This window comes from Pezoporus occidentalis, unplaced genomic scaffold (assembly GCF_034315485.1).
Source record: "Pezoporus occidentalis ecotype Australia unplaced genomic scaffold, CSIRO_AGI_Poc_V1 ctg91, whole genome shotgun sequence".
In the NCBI taxonomy this organism is placed as follows: Eukaryota; Metazoa; Chordata; class Aves; order Psittaciformes; family Psittacidae; genus Pezoporus; species Pezoporus occidentalis.
This window is the reverse complement of record NW_026916273.1, coordinates 388,663-410,165: the sequence shown is the minus strand read 5'-3', so window position 1 is coordinate 410,165 and position 21,503 is coordinate 388,663. Positions and strand designations below refer to the sequence as shown.

Here is a 21,503-nt window from a genome sequence, read left to right as displayed (position 1 = left end):
ATGGGTGAGCTATCCATCAAGAGCACAAGCAGGCTACTGCTTTCAGCACCCAGGAGGATGGACAGGCTGGTACTCACTCACGGAAAGGCACTGTGATTTTCCAGCACTGTCTGTCCATAGGAACCTGATTTCCATGTGGCACTGGTGGAGGTCTGTGTCAGCCCAGCCATTCAGTGCTGTGAAGCCTGGGACCAATCCAGTGCATGGTGGAACTGTACTTCAGACCAGTTCTCTTTACCAACAGATTCAGCTTTATTGTTATTCTTTTTTACATGATTATTAGTGCATCATTTCAAATAAACTATCAAACTGTACAAAGAAACAGAGATAAAAGAAGAGGTGACAAAGCTGGGCAGAGGTTTTTAGTGTCATGAACCATCATGGAAAACAGTAATCCATAGGCTCTCAAACGTTGAAGGTTCCAATAAATCTTATTTGTTTGTTTTAAAAAAAGCTGCAAAATATAAACCATAAATGACTGTAATTAGCAGCTACAAGATCCTTCAAAACTGGAACTTGATTACTGTGAATGCACCTAGGGGAAGGAAAAGCAATCTGAGATAAAGGACCAAAGCAAACAGTGAAATAAATAAATAAAGTGTGGGAGGACAGTCGTGGTGTGGAAATGCAGAGAAATCACTTCTAGCACAACAGTAAATCATTAGACCACAGACAGCAGAAAGGAACAGAAACACAATTCCCCGCTTAAAAGAGTATAGCATGTGCATCGCAAATGTAGGCAGTACGACAGTGATGGGCAGGTGGAATCACTCCTGCACATGAAGGTTTGGCTGGATTCGAAGCACGGCTCCAATCGTGCCTCGAACCCCAAGTGGCAGATGCCATGGATGCTAAATAAGCAGCCACTTGGGCAGTCTGTCTGAAGGAGCAGGAACAGGAGAGCGATGTTTCACAGCAAAGCCAGGTGGGATTTCCATTCCAGTAAAAAAAGGAGGGGAAAAAAAGGAAAAAGGACACATAGGCTACTGCATTTCTTAAAACATCTTGGTGGGCTGGTCAGACCCTCCACGGTCTCTTGTGTCTTCCCCAGGCAGCTAGCCTTCACTGGCACACTGAGGTTAAAAACCCACATTAAAGTTTCCTTATATATATATATATATATTTATTTATATATATTCATATGTATATATATTTATATATATATATATATAAAAAAGAAAGGATAAGGTGACAGAGGGCACTTCAGGCCTCTCCCGCTGCAGGCAGATGATGTGCCCACAGGCTGTGCTAAAGACGCCTCTCGCTTGGTCAGTGAGTGGCTCATGACACCCGTGCTGTCACCCTGCCGACCGGTGCTCCTCTCACGGGAGGGACCTGCTCCCCGCCACACCGTGCCCTTCTCTGGGAGCACTGCTGGTGCCACAGACCAACACCTCAGCTCAGTTTCCTGCACTGCCGAGCGCTGTGGACATGAACTGGAGGGGACTCCAGGGAGAGAAGGAGGAGGAGGAGAGAGAGGGCTGGTGGAGAAAAGAGCAACCTGGCCCTTAGAGAACCAGCATATCCATTTGTTGTACAGGCTGTGGTAGGAGGGAAATAAAAGCCACTGGTGCTGTTGGAGATGAGGAAGAGATGGTGTGTCTATGATGCTGAAATGCCAGAGCATTGCCAGAGAGTGTCAACTAAAGCTTCTTTGATTTCTTTCACTAGAGCAATCACCGTGTCATACACGTCTATGGTTTTGCTCATGTAATTTCCTAGGTAAAATTGTGCTCATCAATCTGTTCCAGGAGCAAAGCATCACCGGTTCATCCCGCTGTGCACACCTTCCTTGTTAAGTGTTCTGCTCTAAAATGTCCTTTTCCACCTTACAGCTGATGGACATGTGCCCTTGGCTCAAGGAAGGGCTGGAATGTGTCTTCCGCAAAGCAATGTCGTCAGCTTCCACCTTAAAGAAACTGGTTTCAATTCTCTCCAGGTCATCGGTCCCGACTTTTATCTTCATGCACAGCAGGTTGATGTATGTCTCATAGCGGCTCTTCTGCAGGGAAAGAGGGTACAGAAAGCCTGGGAACAGGGACAAGCTATGACATATGTGGAAAGCAGATGCAGTGCATGTGCTACTTGTAGGAAAACCCAGCTTGTATCATCGGGATGCTGTTATTCACACACAACAAGTACTGTTTAACCACAGCACAATGCATGGTCTATGAAAAGCCTGCAAAGAGGGATCAACACATCATTGAAAGGGTTGAGGAGAAATGGGAAGATTATGCAAGCCTCTCCAGTTGCTTTTAGGGGTCTTGACTGCCACTCTGTATAAGGTAGATACTGATGCCAAAATGAAATTAACAGATCTGCTCCTTCCTTATTTAGGAGTTCCCCTCAATTGATTCAAATGCTTCTGCTTGCCACTGTTCCCATCTAGTGATCCACTTACTGCTGATGAGTTGTGTCCCCATTGCTCTTCATAGAGCACACACAAAGGGAGGCATCTCACCTTTATCCCAAGGCAAGATGGGACCTCTTTTCATAGGTTTGTATAACACTCCTCTTTCCCCTAACCTCTCTGAGGCAGTCTATACTCAATTCTTTGTCTGCACAGAGAAACAAGCATTTCTAGAGCACATCTCGTAAGAAAGATGAGATGAATTATACTCTGGAAGTGCCAGCTTCCCCTTGCAGACTGAAAAGGCAGCTCAGATGGAGACTGCACTGCAGGCTTCCAAAACAAGATGTCTGTAAAACATGAGATAGCAATAAGCAACTATTTGAAAGACTGCTACTAAAACAAGGGAACTAGCAGCCAGAAACTGGCTTGGAGAGTTAGGCTGGGTGTTATACAAAACAGTGGTACAGCCCTGGTATGAGGGAAGTGGAACACTCAGCCTGAGCTAATGGGGGGATAATCTAAGCTGCTGCTGGAAGTAGGATTAGAGGCTTCCAGAAGTCCCTTCCCACCTACATCTATATGGCAGGAATCATACCTTCTTCTCAGCTCTCACTGGAACAAAATATCCCATTTCTCTCCCATTTAAATGCTCCTTAAACATCTCAGAGAGTCTCAGCTTAGCTACACGCATCCTCAAAGGGAGGGCAATCAGCTGTAATGCTGGGTTTGGCTTTATTTACAGAAGTGATTGCAGCAAACCAAGATTAATTCTCCCAGGGATTCCCTGAGCTTTTCATTAATGCTGCTGAAAAAGACTGATTCACACTGAGAACTGAACCACTTTCTTACTTGGGACCTGAGGAAATGTCAAGGTTTGCACAGTAAAGGAAGATTTTCTTTCTCTCATCAGTTTCCCTCTCCTCTGGTTAGAGATGACAGAGGGAGGAAATGTCTGTTATTTCTTTTTTTAGCTTCAGTGCAAAACAGTGAGGCTTGCTGCTGCCCCAAGACATCCATCCAGCTTGTGAGCCATCATCCTTCTCCCTCCTTTCATAGCATCCACTCCGGAGTTCTTAGTTCTCCTCAATCAGTCAAGATATCATTTATCACAGAAAAGATGAAAGTTCCTTTACCTCGAATATTAGGTAATGTTCTTTGAGTCTGTATTCCTCGGCCTCCTTTGACTTAAGGCTCTTCTCTACAGGATGTAATTTATGCTCTGCTAATTCATCTGCAATCTGCTTCATTTTATTTTCATGAGACCTCAGCTGTTCCTCCTGCCGAGAGAAGCGTGTCAGGTATTAAAACACAGGAGAGCAACACCCAAGTGCACCGCCTGCCTATTGATGTGGGATCTGTCTCTGCAAGGACAGAAGCTCAGCTACCACACTGGAGCCAAAGGTGTGCAGTACATTTGCAAATTTATCTGATAAGGAGCAGCTGAAACACAGGTATTTGAGTGAGATCAAACCTCAGGTGCTGCAAGTGCCAAGAGTAGATTTCTCTGGAACCTGGGTTTCTTTAGCATCATAAACACGAAATGCTCTACACCCTTTAACAGCCAGGCAGAACCAGCAGTGTCCCAGGAGCTGCTCATTCTGCTCTTTTTGCAGATAAAAGTGGACTGGACTCTGAGAAAGGCAGCATCTGGCCGTATCTGGTTTAGCAAATAGGATCTGTGCCTCTGCCCTGACATTTCAGGCTGTCCTCCCTTACCGGGGACCAGTGACAGTGTGTCCCTACTTTTTGGAGATGCTAAGTTATGTTGGGCTTTCCTTGGCCAGTGCAAACAAAAGCTACTCTTTGCATGGCAGATGCCATCCAAAATAAACCAGGGCTATAACCAGCTGTTGGGCTGAGCAGCACCAGCTGCATCAACTCCAGCAACCGAAAGGTGCTGGGATATGATGGGCAAAGAGTAATGAACAAGCAGGAATCAACAGCCATACACACACGTGTCTATGCATAGGGCTGTTCTATAGCCATTGCATAGGAAGCATTGGCCAGACACCAGAATTTGTCATGGTCTGTCCAAATTGCCCACTCCACTTCCCTGTTCCTGCCCTGAGCACCTGAATCAGGCAGTAGTCGGGGATGCTGCAGACAAGCACAGACTGAGCTGTGTGCTGAAGGGCTGGCTGAGCTCTGGGCCCCCTTCCATCACTCCTTCTCTCACACCTTACCTGGCACAGCTTGGTCATGGATGAAGGTAGGAGTGGGCGGCAGAACTTCTTCATGGAGCAGATTGCAGCTGGGAAGGCTGGGGCAGAGAAAATGGCAGCAACAAGGTTGATTCTCAGGATCCAGGAGAGCATTTCTTCCTTACTTCTGTTTAAGGAGGAGGGGAGAATAGAGGGGTTTTTTGTAAATGCTCCTGACCCAGGACCAGCCAGCTAAGAACAGCCCTGGAGCTCCACCTGCTTTCAGGAGTGCCACTGGTAGCCTTGCTTTGAAGGCATTCCTGTGCCAGCCTGGGTTGTGAGCAGAGGAAAACACAGAGGAATGATTCCAGGGCTCTTGTGCGCTTCTTGAAGCCCTGGGAGGCCTCCCTTCCTCCTCAACTGATTGCATTTCCTGAGGAGCTGGGGAGAGGCAGCATGGTGTCCATGACCACGGACATCCTGCTCTTTGGAGAGTTAGAGCCACATAGCAGAGGTCCCACAGAGCAGCGTGGACACCTCGTTTGTGCCATTTGTAGGACACAGGATCCCTCATCAGATGTGCTCAGGAACTGCTCCTCCAGCCCTCCAGTGGGCTTTCACTGCACAAATCCAGATGTCAGGCTTTAGCTTGACATTAGTACCTCAGCCCAACTTAACAGGCAATGTCACCTATCTCAGTATGAGACAAAAAAAAACCCATCAGGCAGATGATGACTCAATCACACTTGACACTCACTAGCAGAGCAACTTTCCTCTGCAGTGGACTAAAGAAGAAAAAGATACAGCCTGGCTGGGGAGACTCCTTTAATAAGCTTTAGACAGCTTCCCCATCAAAAGCTGACAAAGGGAACCACCAGCTCCTTAGTTCAGTGCACCATATAGATTTTCTCCCTTCCACAGACTGACAATAGAAGTTAGGTAAGGGGAGTCCTTTACTCGGCCCTTTATATCCCAGCCCATCCTGCTCAGCACAGCTTGGTGACACATAAGAAAGGACCTCCAGGACTGACAAGCTGTCAAGAGCAACAGGTAGAAACTATGATCAAGTCCTTTGCACAACCCTACACACCTCACCTTCATCTCTCCTGCTCAGCACCTTCCTCCCCACAGGTTTGTCCCCTAATACGTGTGTTGATCTGGCCAGGTCGGAGGGAGTCTGGTGGTGGCTGGAGGTCAGGCTGCCCCTCGAGGTTCTGTGGGAAGAGCTGGTACTTACGGGGCCTGGAAGAGGAAGACTCTCCAGTCAGCTGTCTTCAGCTTGAGCACGTTGGACTTCTTGCTGTAGTCAGAGGCTTTGGTGGCTAAGGCGTGGTGCACACGGATGGCGTTTTTCAGATCTACTTCAGAGAGGTCTTTGTCAGGTTTGTATTCATCCTGCAGAGAGGAACGTTAATTGGATAATGACACCGCTACCATTTGTGGGCTACTTTAATGAACCTGCCTTTCTCTGTGTGTTATAATCAGAGTGCCAAGAGCAGGAAAAGCGCTGCTTTGTACCATAACTGTGAGGAGCTGATAATGATAATAACTAACATCTGGCAAATTCGTCTGTCATTAAGTTCACTGGGAAGATGTGAAGAAGGAGATGAAACTTTTAAATGTAATTATCAATAGTTCTCTCTAACATGGCACATGCCTGAGGCTTTGCGGGAGAGTTTCTGCAGAGCTTCCCGCAGTGCAGAGCCCATATCAGTGACCTACGGCTGTGTGGTAGAGCATCTGGCTTTGGGTTCTGCGTGATCTCAGGCAGGTCTGAAGCCAGTGCACCTCCATGCAGGTCGGGGGATGAGCCTGGCTTGCCCTGCTGATTACACTGCAAACCTACAAGACTAATTTGCTCTTGTGTTTTGCCTCCCTTGACTGTCCTTGGCTGTCAGCACAGGGATGGCTCTGTCCGATGGTGATGGTCTACGTGTCCCAGCCCTTCTTAGCTTTCAAGCTAGGCCTTGGTCTGTTCTGCAGGTCTGTGAAAAGATGTTTTTTTTCCTGTGTCCTGCTGGTACAAATCCAGGGAAAAGTCGTGCTACAGTTTCCTGGTTGCCAGCGCTGGTCAGTAAGGCTGTTCTCCGGCCAGAAAGGTCTCCTCTCGGCTGCTCTTCAGAGCACCAGGAACCAGCACTCCCTAGCCCAAGGATATGGCTCACCCAGATCCTTGCTTCTGATGAGAAATAAGTTTCCAAAGCCTTTCCTTCCTTCCTTTTTAGAAGCAATCATCCCAGATGATTGGTGTGGTTGCCATACTGAGTTCACTGGCACGTGATACTTGCCCATGTGCAAAGAAATGTCATGGGACCTAGAGCCCAGAGATGTCTGGTATGGGCTCCTGGCTCATACAACTGCCTTCTTAAGGGTGAACCCCAAAGAAAAGCCCTAGATTTCCTGCAGAGGAAGGGGTGGCTGCTATAGGCACCTTGCAGTCAGGGTGACATCCAGAAGGGCTGCACTGCATGGCAGTATAGATTACCTTTCTACAGCAGGGATTTCAGGAGCCAGAGGAAAGGGCTATTAACTTTTTAACAATGAACAACAAATGCTTTGCCCTATGATGACTTAATATGTTACCCCACTTCGAGAGAAATAGTTGCTGCTCAGGCCTCATGTATTGTAAAGAGATTTCCACTTCTGGATGTTTTTCCAAGGCTGAAGCTCTTTGGATCCGAATAAATCTGGCTGTGATATCCATCATCTCTCATTTCAAGACAAGCTTTCCAAAAATACAAGTGCAAATTGCTAGGCTTAATGGCATGTGACAAGGAGAAACTACCACCACTGCCAACTGGTTTGACTAATGCAGATCTTCACCTCGAATGGTATCATCATGTATTGCCTCTACTGATTTCAGGCTCAGAGGCAGCAATGTAGATGTAAGGAAAAGCCAAATCTTTTTTCTAACACTTGGCCCAGTAAACCAGCATAAGGCTGAATCAAGCAGGTTTTTCTGCCTCCCTGCTGGTGGAAACAGGCTGTGTTTGCAGGAGGACATGATGCTGGAGACTCACTTAGGCACTTAATGCCTGTGCTGTAATAGTTGTAATTCTGTGTATGGCTGCTGCTGCTGGGAGACCTCTCTGTGCTCTTAAACAGGTACCCTCCACACACAGCTCCAGTGCTGCACAATGCCTCACACACACAGCTGGAGCCCACCGCAGCGCTCAGCACTGACACCATAGTGTAGGCTCCACCATGTAGCCCTTCCCTGGGGAATAATCCCATGCCCTCCAGCAAAGCGTGTCAGCTCTGCTCCGAAGCCTCCAGCAGCTTCTCTACGTTTTGCTCACTCCCTTTATGGGCTTTGATGTCAGTTTAAGTGCATGCACAAACTGCTGCTGAGGAAGAGACATGTCCAAAACCATAACAGTAACTCAGACGCTTTCAGTGAAGGGATTAACTCTCAAATAAACCAATTCATGCTAAAACACAGGCAGTATCACATTTGGAGCAACTTCAGGCAATGTCTTGCCCATGCTATAGTACCGCTAACCTCACTCTCACCTTTTTCTTGGTGCTATTATCCCGCCATAGAATTCCTGGCAAAGAAGTTAATTTGGTATCACAGGGATGTTGAATTTCTCTCTTACATGTCCTGCACTGTTCACACAGATACTTCTCACTAGGAAATGGGCAAGGTATGCTGTGCTACACCATTCCAGTTACCCTTAGCCCCCAGCCCTTGAATGGTGACATGTTTATTTCCCCATAGGTGCAACAATTTTTCAGGGTCTGTTTTGGTGATATCTTATGCAGGAATTGAGCCCAGATGTGGAAGCTTTGTTTCGGAATCCCTCTAAATTAATCTCATTCTCTTTCAGCTTTTAATGTTGATGGTGTAGACAGACTGCATTTATGTGCCTCTCCTGCCTTCACAAAGGCTCTGCTTAAACATGCATGACTACCCCCTTGCCTGGGATTAGTCTGTGCCATGGCAGTCCTCCATGGTGTCTTCAATTCACTTTTCTCATGCCAGCTCTCCCCTGTTGCCCACTCCTGCGAGTGAGCAGTGGGAGATCCATAACTAATATGAATTCCCCAGCTTAAAACTTGTTTTGTCAAGAAAATGTGCCTATCTTTTGTGCCTGACTCCATAGAGAACCTGAATGGGGCAAGAGAGCCCAGTGTGTTGGTCCTGCTGCCCTCTCCTCTGTAGTCAGCACTACTCAACACTAGCCCTGGGCAGTCACTGGAATATGCACATGGAATTACAGAGATTTCTCATGCTCTGGCTGATGAGTGAGTTTTCCTCCTTTTCCTTTTCCTCAGCTCACATCTCACCTTAAACAAACCATGTAATGAGGAAAACCAACCACTGTGCCCTTTTCAGTCTGGGCATGAAATTGGCTCTCCAAGTAGCACTACCATGTCAAGGGCCTGCCTGCATGGGACAGCATCTGTGGCTTGGGGCTGCAGAGGGAACTCCTTCACAGTTTGGGGCTGGAAGACCTGCACCCTTTCCAGTACTTCCATATAAAAGCACTTCATGCTTTATAGCTCTCCATCATGCCTCTCAATACCCCTCTATGTGTGATGATTAAGGGTTATTATCTCCATTTCACACAGGTGAAGTAAGTTGCCAAAGGCCATGGAGTGAGTCAGTGCCCAGTGCAGATTAGAGCACAGGAGAGGTGCGCCCTGCTCCCTGCATTTCTTCCCCCAGATTGTGCTGCATCCCTTTAGGGGATCAAACAATTGCTTCAACAGACTATGCTAGAACACACTAATCCAGCAATTAACACTGGCGAGTCAGTGACATGTGACATCACCCCATCAGCAGGTTTAAGGCTGCTGCCCGAATTGTTTCACACTTATACCTGTCCACCCACCCATTCCTCTGCCTATTTTATGTCCACCTCTCTTTCCATCTGCCCATTCCTTCCTTCTATACATCACCCCAGGCCCTTCTTCCATCTCTCTTTTACTCTTATTTCTACTCAACTTGCTCTGCAAAACCAAACTGAGGAGAGATTCCTATTAAAGTTTTGGGAATTTTCTATTAAAGCCTAGATCCTTAGTTTGGTCAGAGCAAAAAACTGGAATAGCCTGAACCTGTGCTCCATGGCATCAGGTGGGTCTGGAACCAGGTACTTTCTCCTCTCTCTTCACATCAGAAAAGCTTTTCACAGTGATTTGTGATAAAGCCATGTTCTACTCATGTTTATTTGCAGGCATCTTCCACTGAGAGCTTGGGAGGCTGGCACTTTTCCTTCCCATATTGTGCAATTCTTGTTTTGCAAACCACCCCATAGGCACGAAATTGCACTAAGAATCCACAGGGCAAGTGGACGTTTAACATCCTCTTGTGGTGCTGGGAATGCTTGGAAGTGGCAGGGCAAGGACTTTGTCTTCATGGTCTCGTGCTTCTTCCCTGTCTCTGCAAGCCTGATAGACACTGTCTACAGCCCAGCCCAAGGAATCCTTTGAAGGGGGCCATATAGTCTGACAGCATCTCAAGACTAGGAAACCCCTCTTTGCCCAAATCCTTTGTCCAAACATTCATCAGGTTAATTTTTGTTGTTGCTCCAAACTGTACTTCCTTGGGGCACCCTTGACAATTCTGGTCTCTCCTGCTGATTGATTACATATCAGTCATGGCTGTTATTTGTCAGACAGTTTCATAATCCAGCCATATCTCATGTGTTCTGCTTCTTGAGTCCTTGCCCTCAATCAAGAAAGCCCTCAATCTCTGAACCCGAAGGTCATGTAAATAACGCTGGTCTTCTAACTGACATGTCAGACTCATCCTCACTCTCTTTTTAAATTTTAAACCTAGTACTAACAGAAGGAACTGTGTTAATACAACAGTTTGGATGGTCATGCTCCTAGCCTTGCACAGCAAAGAAAACCCAACCCCTCTGCCCCATCAGCAACAATGACACTCAGTGTTGGCTTCATGGCTCTTTCTACTGCTCTCCAAGCAGTCAGGAAAACCTTCAGTAAACTGAAGTAAACAGCGTGGGAAGAAAATCCGGTCCTGAAAGTGTATTTCATTCTGAATATACTCCCTCAACAGACTCATCCCAAGAGACGTGGGTCTTGGTGAAAAATTCTTTTAGTTCTAAATGGTTCCTGTGATTTTGATGAAATTGCATTCCCTCCGTTCCCTCCCCCCACCCCCGAAAAATTGTCATAAAATTAAATGTTGATGGTAAATCCTCATGGTCAGAACGAGGACCTCTTTGGTGGACTCCATGTAGAGGCTTGTAACAAGACAAGAGACTGAGATGTAAGAAGAGTGCTCCTGACTTGAACACCGTGCTTTGAGAGATGGAGAAAATCTGGGCTCTCCTGTATGCTGCAGCTTCCCCCAGCTGCAGGAGACAGTGGCAAGGCTGTAAAAACACCACTTGGCTAAGAGTAACCCATACTGTAAATTACAACGGCCTGCTGCCAGACGTCTGTTGGCTTTGTGACATGTGCCATAGGATCTGGCAAAACATGAGAACCACTGGGGTGTGCTACGAGCTCTGAGTCATAACTCCATGCTGCCCTGAGGATCTTTCTGCCTTCCTTATATAATCCAATGTTTGTTTACTCTCATTGCTCTGGAGATAATGCTGCAATGCCTAGGAACACCTACCCACAGGGAGTGCTGTTCCAGCAAGGTGAGTTCAATGGGTTACTGCATAGCATGAGCTACCTACTAAGGTAGTTCAGTCTTAGTTCAGTGGGTTATGCCATGCATGATGAACAGACATTTGGCATCCCTGGCTGGCTCACACTGACATTCAAGTGAGCCCCTATCCAGTCTTCTTGGATTTTCCCACAGAAAAGACTATCCATGAAAATCCTCCTAGCATCCAAGTGTCTTGAAAGGCAGAGATAGGAATGCTATAGCACGCAAGGAAGCTCATCCATAGTGACTTTGCCTCCAGTGATGACCTGAGATTTATACTTGCATACATTGCATACTTGGCTAAAGGCTGCTACAGAATGAACAGAGATGAAGAGAGGGAGAAAGTGTCACTTGGCAACCCATGGATGGACCCAGTTCAGCAAGGTCCTGATGGAGAAGATAAACTTTCAGCATGTTCTATACCAGACTCAGTGAAGCTGTTCATAATCAGATCTGTGCCAGCAAACAAAACAATAGGCACGATAAGAGTGGTCTGATGCTTTGCCTCTTCAGCTTCCTATTGCGTGTCTCACCTTATTTCACCAACTCCCTATGCCATCTGTTCATTCATCCTCCAAAACAACTCCTACATGCTGGGACATTTCTGCAGAAATCTTGCTTCAGTGCTCCCTCTTTCACACTTATTCCTGTATTGCCCTCTTCTGAGGCTGTGAATAGTGCCTTCAGCATGAATACCACCATCAAGATGACAGCACCCTCCAGTTCAGTACACTGGTCTCTGGAGGAGCTCTGCAGATGCCCATGCATGCATTAGAACATGGATTCACCTCTACTTGCATCTGTGGGTCTCCTTTTTAGGACAGGATGACTGCTTTGGAGACAGCATGAAACATCAAACGGGATAGTCCACCACAGTTACCTTTTGTAAATAAAGGACGGTCCCTTTAAGCACAGCATAAAATTTCTTCCAGCCTCTTCTTCCTCTGGGAGCTAGAACAGGAAGAACATTGAATTATACATGTCTGCTTCTGCCAGTGCTGTTTGACCTCCACATTTCTGACAAAACAAACCCTTCTCCTGACCTACCACTGGCATACATTGATGGCCAGACTTTATATACCTCCAAGCTATTGATTATGAGTTGCTTGTCTCCAGGGACACATGGTTGAGAGACATGGGCTGGGATATGCAGCCTTCCAGCAGGAACACAAGCAGGTTAAAAACTGAGATGAGCACAGCGGACATGTGCAGGAAGCCTCTGCTCCTCCAAACCCAGGTTCGTGTTCCTTGGACTAAGTGCTTGAGGAGCAGAGACATTCCTTGAGCTCTTCTGTTTCAGGTAAGTTAGGCAGATACAGCCTGGACAAGGCAGCTTTTGCTTCACTGTCTAAGGAGCATTACCACCAGCTGTCTTGATGGACCTGCCGACAGAAAGCTTGCTGGAAGCTGGAAAGGGACAGGAGGGGAGGGGAGCCATTTACACCACCACAAGACAGCTGATCCTCCATGCACAGGCTATTAAGAAAGTGGTGGAAGCAAGGGAGGTCTTTGGTGGTAATCTCTACTCAAGACTGTGGTGACTGGGCCAATCATATCGTCAGCAAAAGGGGGTATTAAGGGTTTTATTAATCCCTGCTCAGTTCCCAAATATATTTTCCTTTACCTTTCCTGTCATTCCATATGCTGTCAGCAGAGCTGTGATGCATCCTGCTGCCCAGGCAGCACACAGCAGCTGTTCCCAGCACATGGCAGGATATGGACAGAAACAAAGCTTCAAAAACCAGACCAACACCAAGGTTGGGGTTGAGATGGGCAACTGTTGTGGAACCAGCTTAGAGTGTGGGATTCAGGGTTATGCCCATGAACAGGGTGGAAGACTAGGTCTACCTCTGTGGGACAGGCACAGTTAGGTTCTTTGGAAGACTGAGGCCCCCCGAAAACATGTCTACAAATGCCTCAGGAGACCCTCCTGTCCCTGTGCCCTGGCACTCATGGATCTGGGGATCTCTCGTGTTCCCCAGGAAGTGGTGAGTTGATGCAGGAGAGCCAGGGAAGAGGCTAGGGCAAGGCTCTGCTACTCCCTGGGGCACATCTCCTCCCACCCCATTAACACGTACTTCTCTTCCCATCCATGTCTGCATGGGTTTTCCGTGTGAGGACACCATGCTTGTAGGTGACCGCGTTCAGCGCTTGGGGGATGTCCAGGAAGGGGTTGCTGCTGTCAACAATCCTTGTCACTTTCTTGGCGCTGGCTCCGAATTTGTCATCCACCAGCTCCGAGAGCGACTTCCTCAACTCGTCCTCATCGCTTGGAAACAAAGTCAGAGAACAGATTGAGTGGAGGACATGCCGGTCGGGTCACAGTGTGTCCCATCTCTTGGGTTTTAAAGAGACTTCTTTATTACAAGTCCAGTCAGGGAAATAAGGTAGAGATAGAGGGACTGTAGCACTCAGTGTGCCAATGGTGGTGATCAGGACATAGTTGGGAGGAGGGTGGGCGGCAGGTACCTGTCCCAGTGAGGCTACTCAAAGCAGGTGAGGGAATCAGTGCTTGTCTGAACACCAGGAGACTGCAGACACACCATTGCTGAGGACTGCAAGCATCCCACAGGGACAGTCTCATAAAATGAGAGGTCTTTTGCTGAAGATCAGCTCTCACTGGGGTTTCTCAGCCTCTGAGAGGCAGCCCCTAGGGCCTCCTAGATACTGAAGGAGCTTGAGGGGTATCCTCTGCATCTCTGAGGAACAAAAGCCCTGCAGACATCAGGGAGATGGACCACTTGATCAGAAACCCACAAACCCGGGGATGATACATCAGCTCCCCATTTGTGTCAGTGTGAGCCAGGAGAGAGCAAGAAATACTAGTCATTTCCATAAAACCTGCTTCTCCTCATGGGTATCCTGGTCCTGGACCCTGGATAGCATGGGCTGAGCAGCTTAGGGAAGTGTCCAGTGACTCCACCATGCCTGTATGAAGTAAAATCTACTCTGGTGCTTAGAAACTAGAATCTGTATGGAAAGTGATGTTTTCCAGTGTCGCTGGGACACTGAGGGAGAGCAAGCAGGGAATTTCTGCTCTGTGTGATACATGTCAGTGTCTGAATGGTACCTGCAAACTTGGCTTGCAGATTAGATTGGGACCAAACCTCAGCTGAGGGGATGAATCCACTATCTGGGATGAAGAGAAGGATGATTTCTCAGCCCTCAGCACCCACAGGAGCCCTGGTGCTTAGGCAGAACCCAGGCACTCTGCCTGGGTAGGGATTTAGTGGGGCTCAGCTCTCTGAGCTGCACCAGAGGGACCCCTCTGAGCTCAGGCTTTCTGCTGGGATGACGGCCACATACCTGCCTGTCTGATTGGGTTTTGCGAGCAAGGGCATTTCATTCTCTGGGATGACAAGGACAGAAGACAGAGGGAAACCCGTGTAAGGTAACAACTCAGTGCCACATCTCTGAAAGAAAACCAGGTACCCACGTCCAGGAGCATCTGTCCCACAGCAGAGGAGCAGAGTTGTCTCTCCTGTTGCATCCTGCCCATCTGCAACCAAGCAGGACACCCTGCAGCAAGGCAGGTCCCAGGCCGGTGTGGGGTGAATGGTGGGGGGGAAGGATACAAGCAGGGTGGGTAGAGGAGGGCAGGAGTGGGGCAGATGCTGCTGAGTGGAGCTGCAGCACTGCAGGGGGATCCCGGGGTGCTGACACCCCTTGGATGTGCCCAGCCATGCAGCGTGTGCTGGCAGGCATTGTGTAACCACTGCCTGCATCCAGCGAGCAGATGCACTTCTGCTGAACTCCCCTTACATAAACCATCCCACCGGCACCTTCTGCGGAGCTGCAGAGCTCCCTCTCGTGACCGCGTCCACCAGCCGACCGTGCTGCTGCTGCAGAGCTGGCACCGCTGCTTGCCTCTCGCACAGACGCCATGCAAGATGACATTTCTGAACTGAAATTGGTGCTATGTCACCTGCTAAGAAACCACCGCCCCTCCGGGGACACTGCTGGCTTTGTCCCTTCCAGAGGAGACACCACCCCACAGGGATCACTGCTGCCATCAGGACATGGCTGGCAGTGGAGGCTCCTGCTCTGCAAAGCTTGACTCAGGTAGCTGGGGAGGGAGATAGGATCAGACCACTTTTCTGGGCAGAACAATGAAAAGAGCAGGTGATGGAGCTAATGGCCTACAAGGTCCTGCTCAGTCCCATGACCCTCTGTAGACAGAGTGGTCTGTGGCTAAGGAGGAGAGGAAAGGGAAGATGTCCACAGTGTTAGCTTGAACCCCCAGGTCTATCATGGGCTTCCCCATGGCAGTGGTGGGGAGGCATCTGGGCTGGGAGCACAGTGCACTCCTTGCTGAGGGTCCTGCCCTTTGCTCTAGCAGGGGATGTGTAGCAGAGCAGGGGAAGCAGGGCTGAGGAAGATGCTGTGTGAACCTCTCATAGAGGCCATCATGCTGTTCCCAAACTTGTTTCAGGGTAACAAATGATGATGTGGAGGAGCAGACAGTGCATCTCATTGAGCGTGTGGACAACATAAAGTGAGAGGTATGGAGCCACCACCCAGAGGGACAAGAGCACCACTACATGCAGCACGCCAGTACAGCGCAGGGGTGGAGGGGTCCTGCAGAAGGATCGGATGGGGCTGGCTGCCTGCGCAGCAGCTCAGCAGAAACGGCCCTCAGGCTCCGGGTGAGCAGCGGGATGAACAGGAGCAGTCAGTCGGCTGTGTAACAGCGGCACTGTGAGGAGGCCAAGAGAAGTGATCATTCTCTACCATGCATTCATCGCATCTTGACACAGCAAACAGTATTGGGCCTCCAGTACAGGAAAGGGCATCAACAAGGTGGAGAGAGTTCGGTTGAGATCCTCTATCCTTGGGCGTTTTCAGGATCAAACTGAACAAAGCCCTTAGTATCCTGGTCTTAATTCAATGTTGACCATATTTTGAGGAGGAAGCTGGATTGGAGATCTCACAAGGTCTCTTCCTGCCTGAGTGATTCGCTGATACCGTTTCCAAAAGAAAGTATGTGGAAGAGATGGAAAGTCTCAGTGACCAAAAGAACACCAGATCTCAAGCTCCTTGTACAAAGACCTCTAAAGCACCTGAAGGGGGACCATAGGTGTAATAGTAAACAAAGAGGGCATTCCCTTCTTTTAGATCGTGCCTGTGAACCCTGTGTCCACAGACTGCCACCAGCCTCCCCATCTGCTTTGTGTCTAAGCCATAAATAAACTCAGCTTACCTACAGGAAGGACATCAGTGTTTATAGGCTTGTAAATGTTCTGGGAGCTTCTGGGGCTAAAACCATGACTAAAAACCTGTCAGCTACTTTGAAAGACACACTCTCAAATGCTTAACATATACTTACATGGCCCACTCCAGCTTCTCGTTCTTGATGGAGTTATATAGTGTCTGAAACAAAAACATGGTGTTAGCTGTGTCTCATAGAAAACATGCCTGGCTTGTGGAGACCATCTCCTCCACACTCTGTTTGTGCTCTTGGAGAGATACCTTCCTTGCTGAACTGTCCTGTATTCACCAGTGAGCAGCACAACTGCTGTCCTGCTAGACCCCTTTTTGTCTGTGTGCCATGCTAGGTACTGGGCTGCACACATCAGCAGCAGAGGGGTCTGACAGCCAGCCCAGCTTAGAGGCTTGTATATGATATTTTGGACTAGTTCTGGGTGCTGCATCTAGTCATGAGTCAATCCTGGCCTACACAAGTATGGTAGAAGACTCTGGGGTATGAGCAGACACCTCTGATGTCTTAGTTAAGTATCAGTGCCACATGGTCATATTTGAGGGGGGGGGGACCTTGTTCTGTGCATGGTCTGGTGCATCACAGAGCTACCATGGGGAAAAGAGACCCTGGCATGTTCTAAGGGCAGATATGCCACAAATCTGGATAAAAGACCACCAGGGAACAGAAGTCTGATGGCTCACTGCTTGGCAAAGCTATCCACGTGGGTTACATTCTTTTAATGAAATAACTGTGCACTGGAAAATGCTGATTCAAGGGCTCAGTGTCCCAGCGTCCCAGCAGGACTTAGGTGGCACTACAGTAACAATGACAGCATCCCACTGTCTATTTGTATCACGTTACCTTCAGCAAATCCTTTGCAAAGTCTTTCCCATCATTCAGCCCATCCAGGTTTGCTATGAACTGTTGACACGACATCTTCTTGCCAATATTCTGTAAGGCAAAGAAGCAGCTCATTAAACTTCTGCAGAGGTGTGACTTTAACCAGAGTGTGTTAAAGAGCAGTTATGTATGTAGCGGTCATGTTTGGGTTTGCCCCAAAAGCTCAATGCTGAAAGGTCTACTACTATGATTTTCTACTGGCTTTATTTGCTAATGCCAGCACCAGACATTTCAAATGACCTCTTTTTTAATGGTGAAGATGAAAAAGATGAAAATAACCTCTCCAGCTCTTGCTCCAGACTTTCTAAGTGATCTCACCTTGGCCTCTAGGTTAGTTCTGACACAGTCTGTGTCCCAAAACTCAAACCAAACACTCAGACTGCCTTGAAACTGCAACGCCTGATGGGTGTCCAAGCCTGCCACATGAGGAATTGCGTGAGCCTGCAGTGTGAGCGTCGGAAGACAGCCAGCATTGGGCAATGACTCGTCCTTCATAGAAACTACTGATAGTCATTACGAAAAGAGATGATCCAGCTAGTGGTACTGTGTGAATTTGAGTGCTGTGGCATGTGAGGGCAATACACATACACTGGAAACTCACAGCCTGGAACCCACCCATCACTAACTAATGCCATGGCTATTTGGTGCTAATGCTGCCAGGTCATCTGGCACCCCAGTCTGTCTTCCCAAACCCCTGAGCATAGCCAGGGGAGTCACTTTGTCAGCCTGCAAGGGCCAAGGGCTGGAGGCAGCCTTTTTCCAAGCCTCCTCCTGAACTCATACCTCTGCAAAGGACTTTAGCAGAGGTGTGGAGGAGCCAGTGGGAATTGTAGGGGAGTCTGACACCACAAAGGAAACATAGGTGTATCCTTGTCATATTGCAGTCTTCACGCCCTGAGGTCCCCAAGGATAGACCCTGTGGTGACAGCGCATAGGGCAAACATTGGAGTTAGGAGAGAGCACGAGCTGCCACCAGCAGTTCTAAGAGGATCCTGACATGGAGTGGGCTTTGCACCAAGGTACTGACAGGATGCCCATCCAGGAGGACCTCGGAGGATGGCCAAGAACAACAGAGCCAGGACCCTGCTCAGGGATTCAATGAGGAAGAAGGACCTCACTGAGTCACTGGAAGGGGATGAAGCTGCAGTGGATCCTTTAGGACATGCGAAGATGGGTCCTCTGTGCAAGAAAATAACCTCTCGAAAGAGACTGACACCAGAAGCCCCTGCCCACAAACACGCACAACAGCTCACCTGGAGGCTTCTCCCCAAGAGAAAACATCAGCAAAGAGTGAGGCCTTGGGATTAGCCCACAATAAGTGTGCCCCCCCTTCCCCCAGCAATCTGTGTGTGCAGACACACTCTGGCTACATAGGGAGCCAGCGCTGCATCTGAGCACCTCTGTCTCATAATTATGCCTCCTTGAGAGAGAAGGGAAAAGAGGAATAATGCACTGCTACAAACCTGCAGTGCCTGGGCACATGGTGCAGCAAAAATCAAGACTCAGCTGCCTCTGTTTTCTCACAGGGGAGCCCCATGGCTGATGCCTGTAACTGCACCCCATAGCTAAAGACTACTGCCAGCTCAGAGAGCTGCAGGGAAACCTGCAGACATGCTGTGTTTTCAGCAGAAGGAAGATAGATTTGTGTACGTGATGGCCAGTAAATAACAGAAAGAAAGCCAGCAGCACAATGCACATGGAGGAAGGAAGGAGGGTGAGAGAAGGTACAAAATGCACTAATGAGCATCCATGAGGGCAGGAGTTTGGAGGTCAGGTAGGTACATTGCCTGGGACCTTAAGGCGCCACATCACTTTGCACAGAGAAAAGATGACTACTTCTACCCCTACCAGGAGGCAGGAGAGCAGAGTGCACAGCACAGGTCTTTCTGCCTGCAGAGACCCTTCTGCAGTGAGCCAGCAACAAATGCAGAGGCCAACACATTTTAATAATGACTGGATACAGAGAGATAAGAGTGGCACAAGTTAACCAGCCTTGAGGCCCTTTCTTGCATTTCTCACACGTTGCATCCAGGGTATATATTAATCCTAAGGGATGGCTTCTTTTTTATCCTGTGATCTGTCTCCTTCTCTTGCCCAAGAAGATCTCTGAGCTCAAACTGAGACAGCAGCCACACTGTGAAGAAGTGGCTAATTGGTGAGCAGTTGAGAAGGATGAAAACACACCCTTTGTCTGACAACCAGAAGAGGTGATGAGAAAGCTCCAGCAAGGATGCTAATACTGTGAATCAGCTTGTTGGATAAGGCTGTCAAACACTGCAGAGTCAGGGGCAGGATTCAGGCTGGCTGGCAGTAGGACTGATAACAGGATGCTGGGGTGGCTCAGATGAAGTGCAACTTCAAGTCAACAATATCTTAATACTTCAGCTTTCTGCTCTGAGAAACGGGCTGCAGCCTGCCACACAAATACAAAGCCCTGCAAATGCCTCCAAATCAACACCAGCTGAATAGAGAAAACAAAGAACCACTCCAGGACACACTGCAGCTTCACTTGACCAACATTTGCAATGAAATAGTTCTGTGATCATGAGTTACTCAGGAACCAGGCACTGCCTAAGCTTTCGCTCAGGATTTAGCAAGTACAGGGAAACCCAGGAACAACTCTGGAAGGGCACTCTGAGGGCAGAGGAGGGTGCCTTGTTAGACTGTGGGTCATCTTGCTGATTCAGCAACATCATCACATGTGGACATAACCTTCAGGAGAATGCATCTGCACACCTCAAAGCTCAGAGTTCAGATGTTCTCTGTCCCCTGCTGAACTGGGACCTCTGGGTAGGGAGATTCACCTTCATTTATGGCCAGCCACACAGATAAAGATACTTTGCTTATTTTCTGGTGCATCAGTCACTTCCCAGCAATAGAAAAAGCCGGTGAGGCTGCTTCACAGCCACACAGAGCTGCTATTCCTGGTATGTCCCCCCCTGGCAGAAAAGAACTTCATCCCATCTTGCTCCAGGCCATACAGCAAAGCATAAGAAATCACTATCAGACAATCAGCTGGCACCATGGTGTGCTTGGATGGAAAGCAAGTGAGTGAGCAGCGGATTAAAGAGATGAGAAGGAATGAATAGTTAGATAAATGGGTAGGCAAAGTACGGGAATGGATGGACAGAGGAGGATGTACACAGAGTGTATGAGAATGAAGAGATGCAGAGATAAGGTGTATGTCAGCAGTTAGAGTGCATTAGAATAAATTATGAAGGATGAGATTGATCTGATGGTGGATAAAGAGGGCTGATCCTGCCATCCCATTATTTCAACCCAGTGTAACTCGTCTAATTACATTTCCTGGGGTCCTTGCCTCCCCTGAGCCTCAGCAGCTGCACTGACTCACCCAAGATGATTGCAGAGCATCTCCTGAAATGTGCAGGATGGCTCTGTCCACCTCCAGAAGACTCTGGGCAGTAGCCTGGCATTCCTTGGCTGTTGCCAAGTCCCAGCATTAGGAGGCTGGGCAGGTGAATATGGAGCTGGGTGCTCAGTGGGAAAAGCAGGTACCATGTGAAAGCCCAAGGAGGAGCTCTCCTGGGGCCCAGAGCCTTTGGTGCTCTCCCCAGCATCCCCCCTGTGAGGTGCTGAACCACTTGAGCTTCTTGACTGGAGGCCCCAGGCATCAAACAGCTCAGCTGCAAAGTGCACACCTCTGAGCTCCCCAGCATGAGCATCTTGCCCCTAGGAAGCCCTGCTTTTACCCAGGTTCTTTTGATCTCTCCCAAATACTAATCTTCAGGAGAAAATACCCTAGAACTACATTTATGCATCAGCATGAAGTGATAGTCATTGGTGTGACTGGACCAAGGGATCTGGTAGTAGATGTCATCTAGGCTGCAGGAAAGGAACTACCCAACTGCAGGGAACAAACCTGCAAACTTGGGGTGCCAATGGTCCCTCAGCCAGGCAAAGCTGCTGTGGGCAGACTGCTGTCGCTCTGCAGAATATGCAAGCCATTGCTTGCATCTCAAGACTCTTCAGCTGTCCAAATGCTATTTACACAGCAGTGCTAACACCAAACCATATGTTTGGCTTAAGGACAATATGAGAGGGTTTGCAAGATTAATAGGAATGGACATGTAGAGTTAGGAGCTGTCAGGGATCCAAGTTCAGGCTTTGTTTAGTGGCCATGAGAGCTGCTGGCCTGCTTTGGAACAAATGCTAAAGGTTGTCATATTACAAAGTGACTCCAGAAGCTGGGCTTTCTTGAAGTACCAAAACACAACCACAAGTGCTGGTGATGCCTTGGTGTTGATCTGTCACAGTCCTTCC

At 48.4% G+C, this 21,503-nt stretch overlaps 2 protein-coding genes across 3 annotated transcripts in view; both read right to left on the bottom strand.

Annotated features, from left to right (window-relative positions):
• The window catches only part of CYSTM1 (cysteine rich transmembrane module containing 1), a 426,226-nt gene that overhangs the window by 224,005 nt on the left and 180,718 nt on the right, over positions 1 to 21,503 (bottom strand). The window lies entirely within an intron of this gene.
• The window catches only part of PSD2 (pleckstrin and Sec7 domain containing 2), a 50,599-nt gene continuing 29,324 nt past the window's right edge, over positions 229 to 21,503 (bottom strand). The window contains exons 9-16 of one of the 2 annotated variants that reach the window (XM_062605271.1): positions 17,184 to 17,274; positions 16,449 to 16,492; positions 13,201 to 13,391; positions 12,003 to 12,073; positions 5,732 to 5,889; positions 4,537 to 4,681; positions 3,487 to 3,630; positions 229 to 2,002 (exon numbers count right to left, since the gene is read on the bottom strand). In XM_062605271.1, the coding sequence (XP_062461255.1) occupies positions 1,796 to 2,002; positions 3,487 to 3,630; positions 4,537 to 4,681; positions 5,732 to 5,889; positions 12,003 to 12,073; positions 13,201 to 13,391; positions 16,449 to 16,492; positions 17,184 to 17,274 (1,051 nt within the window). In that variant the 3' untranslated portion in view covers positions 229 to 1,795. The remainder of the gene's footprint in view (positions 2,003 to 3,486; positions 3,631 to 4,536; positions 4,682 to 5,731; positions 5,890 to 12,002; positions 12,074 to 13,200; positions 13,392 to 16,448; positions 16,493 to 17,183; positions 17,275 to 21,503) is intronic. The other variant, XM_062605272.1, reaches the window with a different exon arrangement.